Below are 22848 nucleotides of genomic sequence, written 5' to 3' on the forward strand. Positions count from 1 at the left end.
TGCGATTAAAAGTCTTGTCTGGACTCCTAGCGAAGTGCCTCCATCTTATGCCTCATTCACCAGTATCTGGAACACGTTACTGATCTTCACAGATGGTTGTATACCGAATGTTAGTTTGTTTATGATAATCTCAGACCTACTGTCTGTAGTATATATTCTATGGAACTTTTTTTCATCCTGCATGATCTGGAGTTTGTGCTAAAACCAGAGCAAAAATACTTTTGTCCACCGTACCGATACTTTAGGCTCGTTTGCAGTCTACAGGTTTGCTTCAAAGTCTGGCTGGTCCAGTCCACTACGATAACAGAGTAGACCATACAACCAGCGACTCTGCACAGAACATGAACTGTTTCTAAAACTGTGTTTACATATGACAGAGCGAGTCATTTTGACTCTTAAACGTTTTAAGGATGTCACTTTTTTAGTGTCATTAAGAATATTATGTGTTTATTATTATAACATTTTTAGGTTGAAGATGTCTCACAAGGAAGAGACGAAATGTGTCTCTTTTAAAAATAACATAAAAAGGAATATCATTGTACTGTATTGTAAAGATGGAGTCACTCAATTATGAAATTTATTTCTTGTGGTCTGCACCGAGTGTCGGGCGATGAGAAATAACTCGACCCCCAAGAGGACCAACGGCTTCAGGTGGACGAGTTCTCTTTACGTGGGGCGATGAGATCCCCAGCGTAGGAAATTACACTGGAACCCATTTATCCTCAGATTAGGGGTGGCTGCAGAAGATGTCTGTACTCCATGTTAGGAGTGGCCTCGTCACCTGCAGGCAGCAGCTCTAAAATGCCTTTGGGAGTGGCAAACTCATTGTAATAACAGCCTAACAATGACTGCAAGTATGACGCTGCTAGGGCGTCTCCTGCAGGTGACGCGCAATTCTTCAGGTACGGGGGAGCTGTGAGAAGTGGGCAACTAGTATCACAGTATCCTAGACTGAGGTGGTAATCATTTTCAAGTGCTACAGGGCAATCATCTGAAAACGTGTTCTTTACCTGAGTCTGGTGATGAGTCAATCGGCTTCTTTCTTTGGCTGCTCTCTGATGACACTGTATCCACAACTTTTGAATGGGTTTTCTTCTCACTGGAATACAGCGCAGAGCTGGAACATTCAAAATTAGATTTATACAACTAAAAATTGAATCTAGAACTAAATTACATTTTTTAATGACAAATTTCTGCCATAGAAGCTTGGCTGGAAAGCTCAAGCCGTCGAGCGCTGGCCTTCTGAGCTTGATGCAAAGTCAGTTGACTGGTATTTGAAGGGGCAGACTTACCGGCACGTTAACGAACCCATGCTCATCAAAATTCTGGCACCTTGGCCTCTCCAAAAATCATTAAAGTAGTTAATGGGATGTAAAACCATTAGTATCTATGCATAGCTCGTAAGAAATGAATAATATTATGATCGTGACACCTCTGCCCTGCAGTGTTAACCTGTGACTGCTGGAGTTAATGTACAATAATCATCTCTTGTTTTGGTACTCTAATTACTCCACAGATAGATAAGCCCACTGGACCAAAAATTAGTCACCCCTGGAGAAATCATTACAAGCATCATTCAATACAGTGTAACTCTGCCTCTGAACTTTATAACTGCCTGGATTCAGTTAGGAAGCGAGTCCACAAGAATGTGCAGGTACGTCACATCCAGGTTAAGCAACTTGCTGAGGATTTGATCGTGCAATTCCACCAAATTGTGGGGATGCTGATGTTGGCGTTTTACACGCTGTTTCAACATGTCTCACAGATTTTCAATGGGGTTCAAGTCAGGTGATTTTTCAGGCCAGTCAAGATGTGGGTGGGGGATTGTTCATAAAACCAGTCACATATGCATCCAGCCCAATGAACTTTGTTGCTGTTATCTTGAAAAATAAGGGTATTAACAGCATACTCATCATGTAGATGTTGACTGAAAGGCAACACCTGATCATCCAGAATATGTTTAACTCTTAGAGTGCTGGCCAGATGGATCTATCAGCTGCTGCTAAAATTGCTGGGGTCCGATCCGTCGGCCACGCTTTTCTTTTGCCTGTATCTTCAATTCCTATTGCACAATGGCAGCATAAGTAATACCGCTGGAAAGAATGAAGCTTTAACTCTCTGGAAATATTGATAACATCCAATATTAGTATCTATGAAGTTTTATAAAAACTTTCTCTCGACACATTGTATGTTTCGCGCTTGGTAGCTCTGCACTCTGCCGCTTCGTGTCACTTGATTGTTATCTCATTTGTTTTTTACGTTTGTTTATTAAAATACACAATTAAGTGATTCACTGAGCATAATTTATCGACTGACAAGTACTCGAAGTAAAGAAGAAGCTATTGTGTGTTTAACCTGCGCGCACTAAATTTTGTAAATATTCGTAACTTTCAAAAAGTAGTAACAAGAACTGCGTAAAACATCAGCTTTTCATCAAAACTAGCTGAATATTCTCACAAAGGTATCACGCCAATGATAACAACACACTATAAATGTAAAAATCAGGTCAAATTTTGAAATTTAGTTTTTCAAAAAATAATAAATTTGTACACGTTTAATTGAAGAAAAATTATACTCTATTGCAGTTATAGTCACACTTACATGTTCCCTAATCAACTGTGTGCAATGGAAAAAACGAACAGGGATTTACTTCCAAAAATATAAGTAGGAGAATATTTTTCCTTAGTGCGTGCATTTTCATTAAAACTGTCTTGGCATTCTCAGCGCAACCACTAAATTACAGCCTGGCATCAAAAGGGTTTATTTTTTTAAAAATTATTTGCTTTACGTTGCATAAACACAGATAGGTCTTATGGCGACGATGAGATGGGAAAGGTCTAGGAGTGGGAAGGAAGTGGCCATGGCATTAATTTAGGTATAGCCCCAGCATTTGCCTGGTGTGAAAATGCGAAACAATGGAAAATCATCTTCAGGGCTGTCAACAGTGGGGTTTGAACCCATTATCTCCTGGATGCAAGCTCACAGTTGCGCGCCCCCAACCGCATGGCCAACTTGCCCGGTAAGGATTATATAAACATGCCGGTTCATGTTAGTAGTCGCCTCGGTGAGCGGGCCCAATCCACGATACGAAAAACACCCCCAAAGCATCACATACCCACCGCTGGCTTGAATCTGAAACTATTCATTCGCCCTTTGGTGTACTCAGCGACGTGCAACATTGGAATACAGGCAAAAACGTGATTTGTCACACCACATTACGTTCTGCCAGTCAGGTACTGTCCATGGTTGATGATTTCTAGCCCACTGAAGATGTGCAGAGTTATGTGCTTGTGTGAGCAATGGCCTCTTGCAAGGTGACCGAATCCAAATGTTCATTGCAAACAGTTCCCATGGCAATGTTCTCTCACTAACAGGTTGGGAAGGACCTTCATTCACTGACTGCAGCAATTCCTGTCGGGTTTGGAAGTGATTTTGATTCACAAACCGTAAAATGAGTCTCTGGTACCTCTCAGTCAACCAAAATTCTGACGTCGCGTTTCACAGCCACATGTAGTATACCACTGCTTGTAGACACGCTGAACAGTCCGCTGAGAAATACCAACAAATCGAGCAACTTCGCACACCATATGGCCATGGGTACAGCCAAACAGGGTTGCCCCTTTTGGCCATTCTGTCACATCCGAGTTGAGGTATACTGTCCACTTGAAACAACGTCTCGCTGATCACTGCCACCTTGTGCTCACGGAGAGGCAGCCGCTTGTGGTTGAGCACGGGAGTAATTTGGTGCGCTAACTGTAGAGACTTAACGATCCATCTGTGCGTGCACACTAGGTGACTAATTTTTGTCTGGTGAGCTTAGATAGATAGATAAATGGCCAAAGAAATAGCTTCATAGCAATAATAGAAATGGAAAACAACTGACAAACGTAAAAGAGGTTTATGTCTGAAGTTTGTGAATAGTGTGTTCAATTTTCAAAAATCCTGTCGCTAAATGTTTCTCATAAGTACAATAGAATATTCCAGTTTATAATGAAAAGAGTATTTAAAAAAATTGAAAATACTCTTACCCAGTCTGTTGTTTTTGTTCCTCTTGAGCTGCTGACAAAGTGTCCTTGTAGAACTGAGGAAAGCAGGGAATCATTCCTCCTTCGTCCTTAGCATATCCATCATCCTGAACTGAGTGATGACCATTACTACTAGGAGAAGCTTCCCTACTGTATCTCATGACAGGAGGTGAATCTTCAGACTCATACTTTGGTTGTTCTGAAAGAAAAGAGTAAGGCTTTATAAAAATGACAACATCTCTTTTCACAGATCTATAAATAGGCCAGAAATAAATCAACATGTTAATGAATCAAAAGCATTTCTATGATGGTGATTGATGATGTAAGGCAGTCATCGTCAACCCAGAGAGAAATACATTCGGAACCAATCTGTTCAGTGCTTGAGAGGGATGGGAGCAGCAGGTGGCTGAGGAACGGAAGGGAAGTTTGTAAAATCATGCGTAGCGAAGCTAGAGCTGTTTGAGTGACAGTACGATAATGAAATAAGTACAATATTTGTGCAAACAGCTGTTGTCATTGATGAAGATTTATAAATCTAGGCACAGAAGTAGGCTTTCTGATCTCAAGCTAAATTATGCATTTTGACTTGCCAGTACACAAAACAATAGTGCCAAATACAATCTGCAAGAGCACAAAGGTCCTATGGAGCAGATGTAGCAAAGATGTATTTTAATTTGTTTGATTCTTTGCTTTCATATTCACCAATACCAACACCAAAATAAATAAAATAAACAAATAAACAAACTGAAATGTGCCGGATCCGGTTGTCCAGACGTCGGCGATTACTCTGGAGAAAGTTTTTCTGTCTTCTGCCAGTCGGAAGAGTCTCTCAGTTGTCTCAATACCGGTCCACTGCTTGATGTTGTGTAACCATGTTATCTCTGGTCTGCCAACTCGCCATTTGCCCTCTATTTTACCCTGGAGAATGAGTTTTATGAGGCCATATTTGTTTCCTCTTAATATGTGGCCTAGATAAGCTATTTTGCAAATTTTTATAGTTGTAATTAGTTCTTGCTTCGTCCTAGCTCTCCTTAGGACTTCATCGTTTGTTATCATATCTGTCCAGGGTATTCTATACATTCTTCTGTGTAACCACATTTCAAAGGTGGCAAGTCGTTTGATACTTGTGGCTTTTAAGGTCCATATTTCTGCTCCATATAACAGTACTGACCAGATGTAGCACTTCATTAATCTCTGTCTGAGCTTCAGATTCAGATGATTATTAGAGAACAAAGAGCTCATCCTGCGAAATGCAGCTCTAGCATTCTCAATTCTGCATCCGATTTCCTTATCTGGATCCATACTGTCTGTTATTATGCTGCCGAGGTACTTGAACTGATGGACTTGTTCTATTTTACGGTTGTTTAATGACAAGGTGACATTTGCATTACTATTTCCGCTAATGTTTTTGCTACATTTATATTGAGACCATACTGTAAACCTTTGACATGGATTCTGTTCAGGAGTTCTTGAAGGCCTTCTATAGTGTTGCACAGAATCAGAGTGTCATCTGCATATCTAATATTATTGATCAAAACACCATTTACTTTCACACCCAGTTCAACATCATGCAAAGCTTCTTTAAAAATGATGTCAGAATAGATATTAAAAAGGAGCGGTGAGAGTATACAACCTTGGCGTACCCCCTTCTGATTTTCACAAATTACATAAATCATTTCTTATCATAGGTGTCTTCATACTTCGGCCTGTAAACATAATGGCAAAACATTTATTTAGAAATATATAATGCTATAGTTTTTCCTTTGTCTATGAATAATTTTCTCGTCTCCTGTCATAACGTATGCTCTGTTGGTTACATATGGGCCATACTCCAAGTAATAATAAATATTATTTACTTGATATACTGTACTGAAAAGGTCAATTTATTTCTTATAGTGATAATGCCATTGCTGTGCTAGGAGAACTGCATAGTGATAATTCACAGGTGCATGCAGTTGTTGGGTTATGTCTTTATTGGTACGCGGACCGGTCTAGTGTGTCTGTCTAGCTGTATAAATAGAGGCAAGCAAACAAGAGCAGAGAAGTGTGGATTTTTTCTGGTGGCTGGGGATGATGGAGTATGCTAAACTCAAGGATGTACGTCTGCTGTGTATGGCGAACACTGCATGTCCACGACGAGTGTGCAAGGGTAGTCTGAGAAGGGTACATATGACTGCAAGATGATGCATGCCCAGGACAGGTCTATCAAGCCATTACTCCTGATGTGATAGGGTGGATTGATGGTCTTATCCAGAAAAACCGACGAATCACGGAGGAAGAAATTCGTGTTCAGGTCGGTATTAGCCATGGCTCTGTGCATGTCATCATCAAAGATTACATGTATTTCTGCAGAATTTGCATGCAATGTGCTCTACATCAATTGACGGAGGGACAAAAGATTGACAATGGCATCATATCCGAGTCATCTGCCATTTTGAACCCAAAGCAAACGGCAAAGCCAGCAATGGAAACATCACAATTCTCCTCCAGTCAAAGAAATCTAAAGCTGTTCAGACAAGTTCAGGTAAAGTAATGATGACCTCCTCCTTTGAACGCAGGAGCCCTCTGGTTGTCGATGCCCTCAAGTGTGGAACCACAATCAATGCGCAGCACTAAGAAGACACTTTACAGAAACTGCGACGAAATGCCATAAACTAAGAACGCCCTGGAATGATGTCTGATGGAGTCATTCTGTTGCATGATAATGCTCGCCCCCGCACTTCCAATATGGCGAACGTTACGCTTCAGTGATTTGATTGGGAAATACTTCAACATCCTCCGTACATCCCGGACATTTCACACTGTGTTTTTCACATTTCTGACAGCCTGAAGAAAGACATTCATGGATGCCGGTCTCATTCGGATGAGGAAGTGAAAGAGAGGGTCAGTTGTGGATCAAGTCAGTTCTTCGACCAGTTCCTCATGGACCTGACTAACCTGTACCTACTCCACCTACTCACTTGAGTGAGGAAAGTAGCATTTCATTGCAATCTGACGATGAAGAAATAGATTTCGAGCCACATCAATATGACACACCTTCAGAGAAATTCACGCCATCCAAATTGAATGATCTGATAAGGGACTTAGAGCTAACCAAAGAAAAAAGTGAATTACTTAGTTCAAGATAGTGCGAAAAAAATATGTTGGCACACGGTGTTACATTTTCCTGGTACCGAAATCGTGACAAAGAATTCCGAAAGTATTATACTCAAGAAGATGAACTTTTATTTTGTAAGGATGTTTCAAATCTTCTACGTCAATTGGGAGAAAAGGAGTATGATCCTAGTAACATGGCGTGTTTTTATTGACTCTTCCAAAATAAGTTTAAAGGCTGTTTTGCTTCATAATACAAATGTTCTGGCATCCATACCACTTGCACGCTCCACAAAAATGTTTGAAACATACGAGACCTTATAAGTTGGTGCTTGAAAAAATTAAATATCACGAGCATGGGTGGCAAATTTGCGGTGATTTGGAGATCATTGAATTGTTGCTGGGAGAACAAAAAGGCTATACAAAATTTCCCTGTTTCCTATGCGAATGGGATAGCAGGGTACGGGATAAACATTGGGATACAGTGAACTGGCCAGAAAGGAAACAACTACAACCACGATCAAAAATGTCTTGAATGTAAGTCTTATTGACCGTGAAAAAATTCTACTTCCACCCTTGCACATCAAATTAGGATTGATGAAACAGTATGTCAAGGAATTAGATAAAAGTAGCCTATGCTTCCAATATTTATCCACCAAATTTCTCTCATTATCAGATGCAAAAATCAAAGAAGGCATATTTGATGGGCCACAGATTCGTAAACTGATGAAGGAAAAGAATTTCACAGAAACAATGACCAAAATTGAGAAAGAGGCATGGAACGCATTCAAAGATGTACAGTAAAACCTCGTTAATTCGAAGTCGTTGGGACTAAAAAATCGGACTTCGAATTACGTGATTTCGAATTAACCGCCAATTCGCAATTCAGAAGTACCAACCCTTGCCGCATTACAAAATATTCTAAGGCCCGTTACAGCATGCAGTTAACCTTGATTCACAGTTTATACCTTTCAAATGCCATGAGAAAAAAAAAAACTATTTCCTAAATGTATCCAAGAAGGTGCAATTACAGTATTCAAATAATGCACTCGGATATCTCACTGGTAAACATAACCTCACGCATCGAAAGAAAGCAAAAAACGATTCAAAGACGAGGAGAAATTTATGCTGGCTCCCATGTGCAAGTGCTTTATTAATTGGATTACTATACAGTATGCATTTTAGATGCCTTGTATTTACACAGAAAGTAACCGATGCTCTTAAAATCGAACTTTCCTATGACTATCCCCGGACGATTTCCCGCCATGGCACTTCTCTCGCACTTCAGAAATGTAAACACTTGCAGAGTCACAAAGTATTCTAAGACCCATTGATACATGCAATCACCTCGATTCACTGTTTAAACCTTTCAAATGCCATGGAAAAAACGATTTCCGAAATGTATCCAACAAGGTGCATTTACAATGTTCAAATAATGCACTTGGATAAATCACTGACAAACATAACCTCACGCAACGAAAGAAAAAAATCGCACAATTCAAAGACGAGGATAAATTATGCCGGTTCCCATGTGCAAATGCATTATTTTTTGGATTTCTGTACTCTTTGCATTTTTAGATGCTTTGTACTGACATGGAAAGTGCCCGACGCCCTTAAAACATTGTAGCTTATCGAATTCTCCTATGGCGAGGCGATAAAGTATCTCGCATCCATGTGCACTACTATGACCCCCATCCCTCACCCTTGTACGATTTCCCGGCTGGCAATTTCTCCTTTAAAACCATAAGACCGTTTGGGCTCGCATTAAAATAAAGCAATGCAGTTTCACCGGCAATGAAAATATTGTTCGGTGCGTACGAATTTATTATATGAGCCACGATTTTTCGTCAACTGTTGGTATCGCCAGTGATCGCGGATTCTGTTTTCCCGCACACTGCCTGTTGCGTGATATTACGGCATTCCTTAAAAGGTTGAATACAAAAGAATTCCGATTTCATTCAACGTAGCAATCATGAAGCGCACTGTAGACCCACCGAAGTGAGTGTAAATGCGGAAAGCTACCCCTCCTCGTTCCGGAACGTGCGTTCTATTATGACGCGCAGCGGATAAATTTCGAGTTGAAATTACTCTGTAACGTACTATTGTTTTAAAATGTAAAGGCAGTTTCGAATTAAAAGTCTGAATTTCGGTAATGGGGCCGACATTGTACTTCGAATTACGAATTATCCGTATTTCGAATTAAACAATTGAAATAACATGCAAAACTGTGTCTCATGTTTCCGGGAACGAGAGCTTCTTCGAATTAGGCGGGATTTTGAATTAACCGATTTCGAATTATCGAGGTTCTACTGTAGTGACTAAATTCCTTGGCATCATTAAGGAACCTCAATACAGAGAAATTGTAAGGAAAATGTTAGTAAAGTTTAAGGAACTCGGCTGTAATATGAGTCTTAAGCTTCATTTCTTAGCTTCGCATCTGGATTATTTCCCTCCAAATTTAGGAGCTGTCAGTGAAGAACAAGCTGAAAGGTTTCACCAGGATCTCAAAGATGCAGAACAACGTTATCAGGGATGTTGGGATGTGAATATGATGGCCGATTACTGTTGGTCGATTGCACGAGACAACCCTTCTAGAGATCATTCAAGAAATTAAAAAACTCGGAAATTCCACAGAAAACGGAAAAAGACGGTGTGAATCTAACCTGCACATAATGTAAGTAACAAAACTATGTATGTTTAACAATGTAATTTTTATTCAAGGTACAGTTATATTAATTTAAAAGGAACTGTACAGCCGAAACTAAATGGGGGCTTTATGCTTCAGTTTCATGAATTTCAACATACATTAAAAATATAATACAAACCATCTACTTGCTTACAAAGCAGCATTTATGTGTATTTAATGCATGCAAAATATGATTACATTTTGCAAGCTGAAATTTACATTAATATATCAAATTTAATCAATAGTATCAACAATTTTACGTAAGAACAACAAAATAACATTTTGTAAAATTGCTACTAAACCAGGCGTGATACGCCAAAACTAATTTTTTTTCTTGAATTCTGCATTAAGAAATTCATAAAACCCACCTATTTTCCTTTTTACCGCACAAAAAAAGTTTTTTTTTGCAGGCTAGTGTAGTCAGCCATATGTGGTGGAGGACAGTGGGAACGGAACATGCGGAGAGGGTATTGTAAGTGGCAGCTGCGAGTGCTGATGTGCATTGGCTCGCTGAAATCTTAACTGATGTTTATGTGTTCAGTTGTAGCGGTGCTTAACTTCACAAGACTGCACAGTTACCATAGCACATCTCTACATTGAGTCTAGCACATCTAAGGTTAAAAAGAGGACATGCTTGGGAACAAGACATGTGGTAACCTTAGATTTAGCTCACCTTGTCCTGAATGGCTACTATGAACATCATCTTTTTGGTTTCTGTGAAATGAAGATTTCTTCTTGAGTATATCGTCGTCAGTTGACTGCAGGTACTATAAAACAAAAAACAACACATTTATTGATACAAAGAGTTTATGAAAATACACAATATTTCACTACGGAAGCAATGAACTGAATCTACATTTTCTTTTCTTTAAAAAATTATACTAATAAATAAATAAATAAATAAATAAATAAATAAATAAATAAATAAATAAATAAATAAATAAACAAATAAATAACTAAATAAATAAATCAATCTTACATTTAGATAATATTTATATTATTATATAAATAAATAATAATTTTTGAGGGTGCTTCTTAGTGTCATTAATCTCAATGTAGTTTCAACTTTCAGCAGTTTCTTCTGAAAAGCAACCATCCAAGTCAAGCCGAGCCGAGTCGGATCGATGCACAGTGCATGGAGTCTCTGCTCCTCGATTTGCACGCGTGAGAATTTGGGCGTTTGAGAGGCCCTGCTCTAAGTGGTTGCAAGTGTCACCACCAAGATTTTCTTGCGAGTTAGCATTTTAGTATAAATATATACATTCCAAAAATATGTGGCACCATTTTTTTTGCACATTTTATTTTTTTCAAAGCAGCACCAAGATGGTTGATTTTTTGTTTCTTTCATTTATGGCCCAAGGTGTCAGAGCAACCTGTCAATGTTAGACTTATCTGCCCTGATAGTTCCATTTGCACTCTATAGATGTAATCCAACCGATAGCTTATACTGAGACCTATCACAACAACAAGAAAAAATTGACCATCTCAGCGCTGGTGTGAAAAAAATAAACGCACTAAAATCGGTGCCACATTTTTTCAGAATTTTTATATTTATACTAAAATGACCACCACTTATTGCTAAGCCTACAAAAAAAAATCTTGGTGGTGATACTTGCAACCAATTAGAGTAAATAGTGCATAATATTTGCAAAATTTTGGACTTATTGATGTGACATTCCAACAGTTAAAAATGTATAACTTCTACAATACTTGGCGTAACTCAATGAAATCGGGCGACGTACATCATATTAGATGCAAGAGCTCAGGAAAAAAAGAAATAAATACAGAGGTCTAGTAGCACACGTAAGGTTTTAGATGATATTTCATGATTTTTTTATGAGGTCTAAACTTTTCACTGGTAGGAAATGACAATTCACTACTCAATGTCAATTAAAATTTGATAAAAAGAATTTTTGTACAACCTGTGACAATAAAGTTCGGTGAATAGTCCTGTACTATCAACGTAGATGAACAATACACGACAGTGACCTTACTGTCCTTCGAAATAGTTCCGTACTATAACTATGCACTGCTGAGATCGGTGATACATGTCCTGGAAACTTTGCAAGAAGGCTTCCTATGGGATGGTGTTCAAAAGCCTCATCACGTTTCGTTCGATGTCAGGAATATTGTCAAATCTCTTTCCTTTCAAAGCGAGTTTGATGCGTGACTTTTCAGCTCTGACCTTTTTCCAACGAGAGGATCCCGGAGAACGCCATTCGATGCTTTGCCGTTTCGCTTCAGGGTTGTACCTGAGACACCAGGTTTCATCCTCAGTGACAATACAGTTCAAGAAATTTGGTGTCGTATCCGCCGTTTCAACAAAATCCTGTGAAGCCTCTAAAAGTGCCCGCTTCTGATCGTCAGTCAAGTAATGTGGCACAAGACAAGAACATGTTTTCCTCTTCCCTAACTTCTGGGTAACGATCTATTGCACAGATTCATGGTTAATCTGCAGTTCATCCGCTATCATGTGCACAGTTAATCGCTGATCGTTCGTGATTAATGTCCTCACCTTCTCAATATTTTCGTCACTGACGGCGGTCGACGGTCTTCCGCTACGGGGGTTGTTCAAAACACTTTTCCAGCTTCCTTGAAAACGGTCGAAATACTCGTACACACACTTCAAGGACAGTGCTTGATCTTCATAAACAAGTACCAGCATCGCATGCGTTTCATTCGGTGTCTTGCCAAGCTTAAAACAAATCTGTACATTGATCTTTCGGTCGTTCATATTCCTGTTCGCAGTTCAGAACCAACGCACTAAACGCGCAGTGTCAAACAGGTCTTACACGGCACACACACGATGCTCAACTAAACAACGTTGGGAGCAGGTGGTCAAAACCTGCTGCTACGGAGGTGCAGCGTTGTGTGTCGCCAGTGTTGTCGGATCGACCATTCTGACTTCATTCACTGAACTTTATTGTCAGAGGTTGTATGTTTTTTTTAAACCTAACTTTTTGGAACGGAGGGTCTTTTAGCAATGACCAATTCAATTGCTCTGTCATTGTGTTCATTGCATTCAACATCAAGATGAAAGTAATCTAATTTAATTCTGTTGACAAAATACTTACCCTAAGCAAGACAGTCCGCATGGAATCCGAGAGTTGTGCATGACTAAACTTGCAGTTTGAACCAGTAATGCAGGTTTTACCCATGTGGTAAAACTTGCACGGGAAGTCTTGGTGCATGAAGACACATTTATCTCCTCTTGAACAGACATCCATTAGGTAGTACTTGCAAAGCTCATACCTACGAAGTGGAGTTGCTTGGTGCGAGTACTGGCAGCTGGATCCCTACAGAAGAAAATTCAACCATACATCACATATAAATAGTTTCCCTGACATAGGGAATACTTATTTTACCACCAAGTAAGGAACTACTTTTGGGATAACTACAGAGGGGTCCAGAAAAATGTAGACACTCTTTGATAGTCAATATTAATGGAACAAAATGACATACTGATACAATTCTCACACGAGGGGAGAAAAGATTATTTAATGTGTTCAAAGCGACCCCCATTAGCAGCCAAACAAGGTCGATGCCGCTGAACTGCTGACCGAACTACGGCTGTCAGTGTTGCCGGTATAATAGCCTCACAGGATGCCTTGATGGTTTCTCATAGCTCATTCAGTGTTGCTGGCTTCTGTCGAAAAGCTTAATTTTTCCCGAATACAATAATTTGTTGTATGTGTTGGTGGCTGAGTTCCGTACACAATACACCATTGCTGTTGTACCTGCATAATGATTTCGTACTTCCGGCACCACTTCAATATGGCCTTGCGTTGCTCAAACGACAATCTTACTTCATTCATTGTTGCACTGTCGCCATTCATGTGACCATCATCTGTTGAGAAAACAATGGAATACGTTACCATGCAAGAATTGCAACGATATGTCATTTTGCTCCAAAGATACTAACTATCAAAGTGTGTGTACATTTTTCTTTATTTTTTTGCAGGTTGCTTTACGTCGCACCGATACAGATAGGTCTTATGGCGACGATGGGACAGGAAAGGGCTAGGAGTGAGAAGGAAGTGGCCATGACCTTAATTAAGGTACAGCCCCAGCATTTGCCTGGAGTGAAAATGGGAAACCACGGAAAACCATCTTCAGGGCTGCCGATAGTGGGGTTCGAACCTACTATCTCCCGAATACTGGACACTGGCCACACTTAAGCGACTGCAGCTATCGAGCTCGGTGTACATTTTTCTGGACCCCTCTGTATATGCAGACAATGTGATGCTCTTGCAGCAGACCCACCTCATGCTCAAATACCAGACACAGAATTGGAAGTATTCTAAAGATAATAATAATAATAATAATAATAATAATAATAATAATAATAATAATAATAATTGTATACCGGGCGAGTTGGCTGTGCGGTTAGGGGCGCGCAGTTGTGAGTGAGCTTGCACCCGAGAGATGGTGGATTCAAATTCCACTGTCGGCAGCCCTGAAGATGGTTTTCTGTGGAATGTCTTCCACTACAGCAGAGGTGCCAACTATTACGGATTTCACCTCATGATTACGGCATTACGATCAAAGGGGAAAATATTACGAAAAAGCAACAATAACAAGAACTTCTTTAAAGCGTCCTCGTTGCGAACCACTGAATGCATTTTTTTGTACAGTACACATTTTTCTAGCTATCTTAGTCTTCACACTAACGTCAAATACTGGCTTTAGTTAGGCCTATGCAGTATTTTCTTGCGGCTGCACAATTATTCTACATTTCCGAGTGTTTAATAACGATTAACTTAAAATTGGCATCATAATATCGACGAGAACCCGCCATAATTCACCGGCAATACCTGTTCCACGTATCTTTACAATACGACTATGCATCACGAAAATGTTCCTGCTGCCTATGAAACTTCATTTTAATAAACGTCAGGTACAGTAGACACATTATAACTCTGCCACTGAGTAGCCGTGGCCTTTCTAAGAATTAAAAGGCTCGCATGTTTTGATGCCATTCTGCAGATTTGAGAAACGTTTTTGTAGAGGCCAATAGAACATCATTCTCTCTTCACTAGGTATTTCCCAAGATCCAGTGATGTTACACACACACTGTACAACCAGTTGTCGCGGCTAGCGATGTATAATAAAGAGGCGGTAGTTTATTGTCGAGTTTTTTGAGTGCGTGCGCGTGTGAAAAGAAGTGACGTGGTTACCGCGGTAGTTGCCAGTGGTATACGTTACTGTTAGGACGTGAATGCAAGACAACTCTTGTTTTTATCGCATGAAATTCTGAGAAAAAAAACCCACGTTGTTTTGGATTAGGAGAAATACGGTATCACTCCAGAGGCTTCTGTGGTAAAATTTTCAGTTTTCTTCTTCAAACGGCGTCACCTAACCTAACTGTATATGTATCATGGAATCATATTTGAAACGCATGCAGAGAAATGATAACTTCCTCACTAAAAATTTACATGTGAGTAGCCTTTCTGAAATTTAATTAGACACGATAAAATATAAACAATGCTCTGAAATCAGTGATGTACTCTGCCATATCTTGAGGTGTATCACATTGACAAGTGCGATATCAGGCATAACTTGAAAACATGTTTTCTTACCCATACAGATATCGAGCTCGAATTATTATGGTTATTATTATTTTTTTACGATTGTTGTTACCATTACTTGTATGTATAGCTATGAAGTGTACATCCATTTAGTATTAATATTATTATTTACGTAGCTGAATGATCGTATTGTGTGTGAGGTTAGGTCATGAACATGTGTGTTGTACATAGACATTGATATCAGTTCAGTTAATGTAATACCCGTAAATTAATATAATTTATTCTTTCCCGTATATATAAATTGTAATCCGTAATTGTGAAATACACTGTAACTTCCAGAATGGTAATAAGGCACTAGAACGTTTGAGAATAAACTATACATTGTAATCTATATATTGGACACTCTGGAATATTTCAAGAAGGTAGTTTTTTCATAATGTATCTTTCTGGAAGCCAGGCATATATATATATAAAGAGACGATCTTGACGGTGGAGTGAGTGACAGTTGTTGGACGAGTTGTGGTTTGAAAGTTATTGGAAGAGAGTTATTGTTTGGTAGCACATGGCTGACATGCGGAGTTAGGCAGTCTCCATGTTGAATTGATCGGTAGTCGTCTGTTTTCAACTGTGTGCGTGTGTGTAACCTCTGCGGTATTCGGTGTCAGTTGTCAACTGTTTAAAGATGGCGACTTTATTGATATTCTACAAGTGAAGTGTTTTTGTTTTGTGATACGGTGATTAAGGTTATGTGTGTATTAATTTGTGAATATGTAAATAAAAGTATTGTACCAACTGACAGCATCTTGTGTACGTCTGTGTGGATACATTAACATTCTTACTTAATTTCAGTATATAACAAAAATTTAGCGATCGTTTGCTTCAGCAATTAATTTTTAATGAGTTGATAACTGCTATTGACCACGTTATTTACGCATTTATTATGAAAACGTGTTATCCTCTTTCATGTCGAATTTTCTTTAGAGAACAGCAGTCGATGGGTATTACTAATCGACTCCAACATCGCATTCGAATGTCTACGAGAGAGTTCACAAATGCACATAGTGGGCGTGCAGCTGTGAGCTTGCATCCGGGAGATAGTAGGTTCGAACCCCACTGTCGGCAGTCCTGAAGATGGTTTTTCCATGGTTTCCCATTTTCACACCAGGCTAATGCTGGGATTGTATCTTAATTAAGGCCATGGACGCTTCCTTCCCATTCCTAGGCCTTTCATGTACCGTCATCGCCATAAGACCTATCTGTGTTGGTGTGACGTAAAGAAAAAACAAACAAAAAACAAACAAACAAACCAAATGCACATAGTGAGAAGATGATAGATCGCATTTTGTGGCAAATGTTTCACTTTTCTTATTCAAACAGCGTCACCTATCCTAACTTAACCGTACTATACGTACGATGAAAACACGCTTGAAGCGCCAGTAGAGAAATTATAATCGTCTGCTATAAATTTACATGATAATAGCCTTTCCGTAATTTAACCAGATGCGCGAAAATATAAACTAACCTCTGAAACATCTCTAGGTGTATCCCATTCTTACTTAATTGCAGTATTTTGCATTACAATTAAACGATCATTTAGTCAGCCTTTATTTTTAACGAGTTAACAACTGTTATTAGCCACATTATTTACGCATTTATTATGAAATATATCCTCTTTCATTTTGAATTTTCGTTATGGAACAGCAGTCGGCGGATATTACTCATAGACTCCGACAACGCCTTCGAATGTCGACAAGTGGAAACAGCAAGGAATCGATACCGAAGGTAATAAATCGCATGCAATATAATCGCTGGGGTGCATAAATACCAGTAATGGAAAAAAATCACGCGCGGGTAATCACTCGTAATAATGGGTGCGTCAGAGATTCTCATTGTAACCAAAGGATAATACACAGTTTAATATAAGAATTTTGAAGGGACAGCAAAAAATTGTCGTTATAATGGAGTTCTCGTTATATGCCGTACTACCTATAGTGGACTTCTACTGTATCTTCGCTCTGAGATTCCATTTCTTTGCATCTCCAAACAACATCACTTGTAGTATAGTAATTTGCTTTTAGAGACTGCTTGCGACACCAGAGAAAGTAAGAAATGCAAGCACTTACCTTATGACAGCCACCCTTCATGTAAAACGAACAGATAACTTCAGCAGTTTTCGAGCTTTCACGTTCTCGAGATTTCCTTTTGTGCTTCTTCTTTCTCTTCTTCCTCTCCCTCCTGCCCTCTGTACGACCTTCGTCTTCTTGTTCATCTGGTTCCTCCCTGGGACGTTTCATTGATTTAGAAGAGGGACGTCCAGCGGGAGAACGAGGACGAGTGCCTAGAAATCCAAAGGCACTTTTCTTGAAAAGGGAAAGCAGTTCAAGTATAGCATAAAATAAACTTTCTCATAAGCACTCACTGGAAAATTTGGACATCAGGTTACAGCAAATAAACCTTACCCATTCACTCCTTCCGACAACTCAAAAGAACTTCTTAAGAGTTCTAACAATGAATGGCATATGATTTTCCAAAGACACTATGGTTGTTATGAAACATAGGAATAATTTCAATAAAGATAAAGGGCACCAAGTAGATGGGCAATGGAGATTGTTGCCTCTTGCAGTGGCAAGTGGGAAAGTGGGTCAATAATAAACACAATGAGAAAAAGGAGAATTGCCTTATTTTTTCTTATGGTTTTATGGCGATGATGGGATAGGGAAGGATTAGGAGCGGGAAGGACGTGGCTGTGGCCTTAATTTAGGTACAACCCCAGCATTTGCCTGGTGTGAAAATGGGAAACCAAGGAAAACCATCTTTAGGGTTGCCAACAGTGGGGTTCGAACCCACTACCTCCCGAATACAAGTGCCCTTTTCTGTCATATATCAAGATTAGATGAAACCAGGCTACTGAAACAAATATTTAACGAAAAATAATTGTAGATACGATATAGGATGTTTGGGCTTATGCCGTGTCCTCATAATGCATTGGCAATGTCGGTGGCTCCAAGACTGGGGCCAAACACTGGCAATGAGGAATGAGTTGGCTGGAAAATTTATAATGTCCAATAATGGACCAACTACATTGGTATTATTCAGAAGAAAATCTTGACTGCTAACAAGGTAGACTTCTCCAATAACAAAGTTTTGAATTTAGCCGTTAGTAATAGGAAGGGATACGTTCATTCGTCACCAGATGGCTTGCCGTACGTTGGCACAGCACGAGCATTCCAAGTGGCAGTTAACGGTATCATCAGAGTCAGTCTGGGAGGGGGCATAACAAGTGTACTCATATGAAAGTATGACACTAACACAAGCCTGGAATGAAACATCTGGTCATGAGGAGTGTATGAATTTGGAAAACACGGAAACATTAACATTAAAGAAGTCCAATATGATTAAGAAGACTGAATATGACTATACAATAAATTGCAAATAGAGAAAAGGACAACCATACAAAAACTTAAAACTCTGCAATGAAAACAATATGTCAGAAAAGGACAAACATACACTTAAGAAAATGGAAATTGCAACACCGTGATGGCATTGGTCGTTTGTGTTGATTTTCAAGGTATGGAACGATGCCATGTAGGTATGTAAACGACCGAAGTTTCAGACCCACTGGATTGTTGCTACAGATCTCCCCGTGTGATTGGTCGCGGAGGAATCAACTCCAGTATACGGACTCTGGTGTAGCGTAGTTGACTTGCAGTCTGTGCAGTGAAGTGTTCCTCGTCAAACATGCCTCGACGACAGAGAAGAGCACGCTATCAACAACTGTCGCCGTTTGAGAGAGCTCGGATAATTGGGCTGTGTGAGGCTGGATTATCGCTAAGGACTGTCGCTGCACGTAATGGCCGACAGGCATCTACGGTACAACGTGTATGGCAGCAGTGGTCAAATGAAGGTACCCCACACTCGTAGAACTCGCACAGGCCCAGCACGACAGACAACTGTGAGAGAGGATCGCTGCATCATTCGGATGGCCTGGATGGAACCCCATGCAACAGCAGCGCGAATTCGAGCAGCTGTGGCACCCCACGTTACACAACAAACAGTTGGTAATCGCCTGCGTGCAGCTGGCTTACGAGCCCGTGTCCCTGCAGAAGGTGTTCCATTGACCCCACAACAGCGACGTGTAAGGCTGGCCTGGTGTCGAGAAAGATCGACATGGGTCGACGAATGGCACAGGGTCGTCTTTAGTGATGAATCACGCTTCTGTCTTGCCCGCAGTGATCGCCGGAATCGTGTGCGCCAACGTACCGGGGAGAGGGGCCGCCCAGATCTTATTGTCGAGAGGCACACAGGGCCAACACCAAGCATTATGGTCTGGAGAGCTATTGGCTTTAATGTGAAATCACAATTAGTGCTTGTTGAGGGCACTATGACTGCTCGACAGTACGTTGATAGGGTACTCAATCCAGTGGATGTCCCTATGATGGCGAACATTGCTAATGGGATGTTTCAGCAGGACAATGCCCGGGTTCACACTGCACGCATCTCCAAAGAAGCTCTCCACAACATCACAACCTTAGAATGGCCCACCAGATCCCTGGACCTCAGTCCTATTGAGCATGTGTGGAACATGATGGGTCGACAACTGGCCAACCGTCCTCAGCCACCCACAACTCTGGAACAACTGACCCATGCAGTGCAGCAAGCATGGGCCACAATTCCTCAGGAAGCGATCCAGGGCCTTACTGACTCCATGCCTCGACGAATTCATCAATGTATTGCAGCTCGTGGTGGGCACATCCTGTATTGATTGTTGTCCAAACTTGAGGTTATAGGGACCTGAAAGTGTAATCATCGAATCACAACCGAACACTCGTCCTGCATGTTCAATTGCAACAATGTAGAACCACTCCTTCTGGGTGTAGCAATAATAATAATAATAATAATAATAATAATAATAATAATAATAATAATAATAATAATAATAATAATAATAATAATAATAATAATAATAATACTCGTCCTGCATGTTCAATTGCAACAATGTAGAACCACTCCTTCTGGGTGTAGCAATAATAATAATAATAATAATAATAATAATAATAATAATAATAATAATAATAATAAATAATTTAATGTTATTGGCTTTACGTCCCACTAAGAACTTTCACGTTTTTCGGAGACACCGGGGTGCCAGAATTTAGTCCTGCAGGAGTTCTTTTACATGCCAGTAAATCTTCCGACACGAGGCTGGTGTATTTGAGCACCTTCAAATACCACCGGACTGAGCCAGGATCGAACCTGCCAAATTGGGGTCAAAGTGGTGATTATTGTTTTAAGAGAAAGTACAATTAGCCAACCATCCTCTATGTAACACTAAGCAGAGATAAAAAATGGATAGGATCCGACAGCTCAAAAACTGAAGGTATCGGCCAAAGGAAGACAAGGGTCACGTAGGGTGTAAAAATGAAAGACTCCCTAGGCCTCGAGTGCTCTAATACCATCGGGGTTGAAAAGAACAAGAGTTGGCCAAGGGAGGTCAGATAGGATAGATGAAAGCGAGGAGCCTGGCACAAGTAAGTGGAAGCAATGCCAGGACTCAGCTAAGGGGCCTATAGTCACGAACCCACACTCCCGAGTTAAAAATCCATGGGACAATTGGGGTCAGAAGGGCAGTGCCTCAACTGTCTGAGCTACTCAGTATGGCAGGCCAGAACGAATGAAGGTGATGAAAACTAAATTCCCAGTTAATTCTTTGAAGACTTAGATGTGTACCCCTTTTAAATACATTTCTTTAAATTATAAACATTTCTATTCAGCATCTCCCTTAATCCATTGAATTACTATCATGAGTACCCCTCGCACATGCTTATTTAGATCCGAAGGTTTCTATCATTATAACCCTTACCGCTCGTCTTTCGGGAGAGACCCCGACATTACAATATTCCCTTTCTGGTAGCGTGTCAGGCGAGGCCCAACATGACATTGTATCGCCCACTGTTCCTCTGCCATCTCTTAGCCAAAAAAATTCACAGTGCTATACTGTATTGCCATCTTCTGGTTCAGCGTGCAACTTTGTAAAATCCAGATACTATTTGACAGTCAGTCAAAATCTATTATTTAGATGGCAGTGTAGCCGTCAGCTGTGTCCAGTCCACTAACGCACGCGAAGGCTCGAGCGACAGTAAACAAACATGGTCGCCATGTGCTCTCCTAGTCATACACAGTGTACTGGTCAATGCAGAATATGTCAGGTAACTATACAAAACACCAGTATATTCGCACCGCTACTCCTTTCTTGTGCCCTAAATAATATATCTAATAGCACTGGATGACACCTACAAGTGAACTGGCAATGGTCGGCTTGTATACCGTAACCCCACATGTAGCTGATGCTGACGGCTGGCACAACTATGAATCAACAGATCCAGATTTCAAGAAATCGTCGCTTATAGAGGTTTCAAGGCCAGTATCCACTGATTAACATTTAACAACAACATGTTAAATGTTAAAAGTGTTAAATGTTAACTGGTGACACCATCAACATGTTAAATGTTGAATACTGTTTCATTTAACATTGTGTCCACACTTAATAAACATGTTAAACTTGACTTCCCTTTTCTATATACAGGTAGTTCATTTTGGCCGTGCGGTTAGGGGCAAGCAGCTGTGAGCTTGTACCCGGGAGATAGCGAGTTCAAATCCCACTGTCGGCAGTCCTGAAGAAGGTTTTCCATGGTTTCCCATTTTCACACCAGGCAAATGCTGGGGCTGTACCTTATTTAAGGCCATGGTCGCTTCCTTCCAAATCCTAGGCCTTTCCTATCCCATCGTCGCTATAAAACCTATCTCTATCTGTGTTGGTGCGGCGTAAAGCTACTAGCAAAAAGAAAAACAATGAAGTGTATTTGGCCTTTGTTATTGCCACTGTTGCTTCTTGTTATGATTTAGCAATGCAGTTTTATTGGGCACATTTCCTACCCTCATCCTGCTCATTGTTTCAAAAGCAAACCACTTTGAAGTATAAACTTCGTCCGCTCCCACCGCTGACTTTTCTGAACTTTTTACAATTCTCGACTGTACCGTACTGGGAGCAGAGGGATGCTAGTTTTTTTTTTCGATGCACTCGTAGGAACAATTATAGGCCTAGATAATTTTGAGTTCCTGAAAACTGTCGGCTTTCTTTGCTTTATCTCTGTATTCCTTTGATGAGACATCCCACAAACAAGGCCTTTCTATTATATCATTAATTAAGTCCAGAGTAATCTCCTTGCTCCACTTCATTCCTGACTATAAATTTTAGTACCAGTATAGTGCAGAGAGAACGACATACGTGCGCGTACTATATTTGTAGGTTATAATAAAGAGAATGAGTATTGCGGAGTGTTGTAACTATAATCCTACTTCACGAGAAGTACGTCGTTTGTGTTGTTTAGGCTCTCTGTTGGAATGGAAACAGCACAGAAGTTGCCGAAGCTGTGCCGACATCTCACGAACAACGAATTGACTAGACAACACAACAATCACAATATACATGTCAATTGTAACACGTTAAATTTAACAT

At 40.1% G+C, this 22848-nt stretch overlaps 1 protein-coding gene across 5 annotated transcripts in view; it reads right to left on the reverse strand.

The window, feature by feature from the left end:
- Window positions 1-22848, reverse strand: part of LOC136884992 (cyclin-dependent kinase 12) — an 80709-nt gene that overhangs the window by 26001 nt on the left and 31860 nt on the right. For all 5 annotated transcript variants that reach the window (XM_067157366.2, XM_067157362.2, XM_067157363.2 and 2 more), the window contains exons 4-8: window positions 17456-17670; window positions 12879-13100; window positions 10478-10571; window positions 4029-4224; window positions 1011-1117 (exon numbers count right to left, since the gene is read on the reverse strand). In XM_067157366.2, coding sequence (XP_067013467.2) covers window positions 1011-1117; window positions 4029-4224; window positions 10478-10571; window positions 12879-13100; window positions 17456-17670 — 834 coding nt within the window. The remainder of the gene's footprint in view (window positions 1-1010; window positions 1118-4028; window positions 4225-10477; window positions 10572-12878; window positions 13101-17455; window positions 17671-22848) is intronic.

The sequence above is a fragment of the Anabrus simplex genome, chromosome 13 (genome assembly GCF_040414725.1).
Source record: "Anabrus simplex isolate iqAnaSimp1 chromosome 13, ASM4041472v1, whole genome shotgun sequence".
Lineage (NCBI taxonomy): Eukaryota > Metazoa > Arthropoda > Insecta > Orthoptera > Tettigoniidae > Anabrus > Anabrus simplex.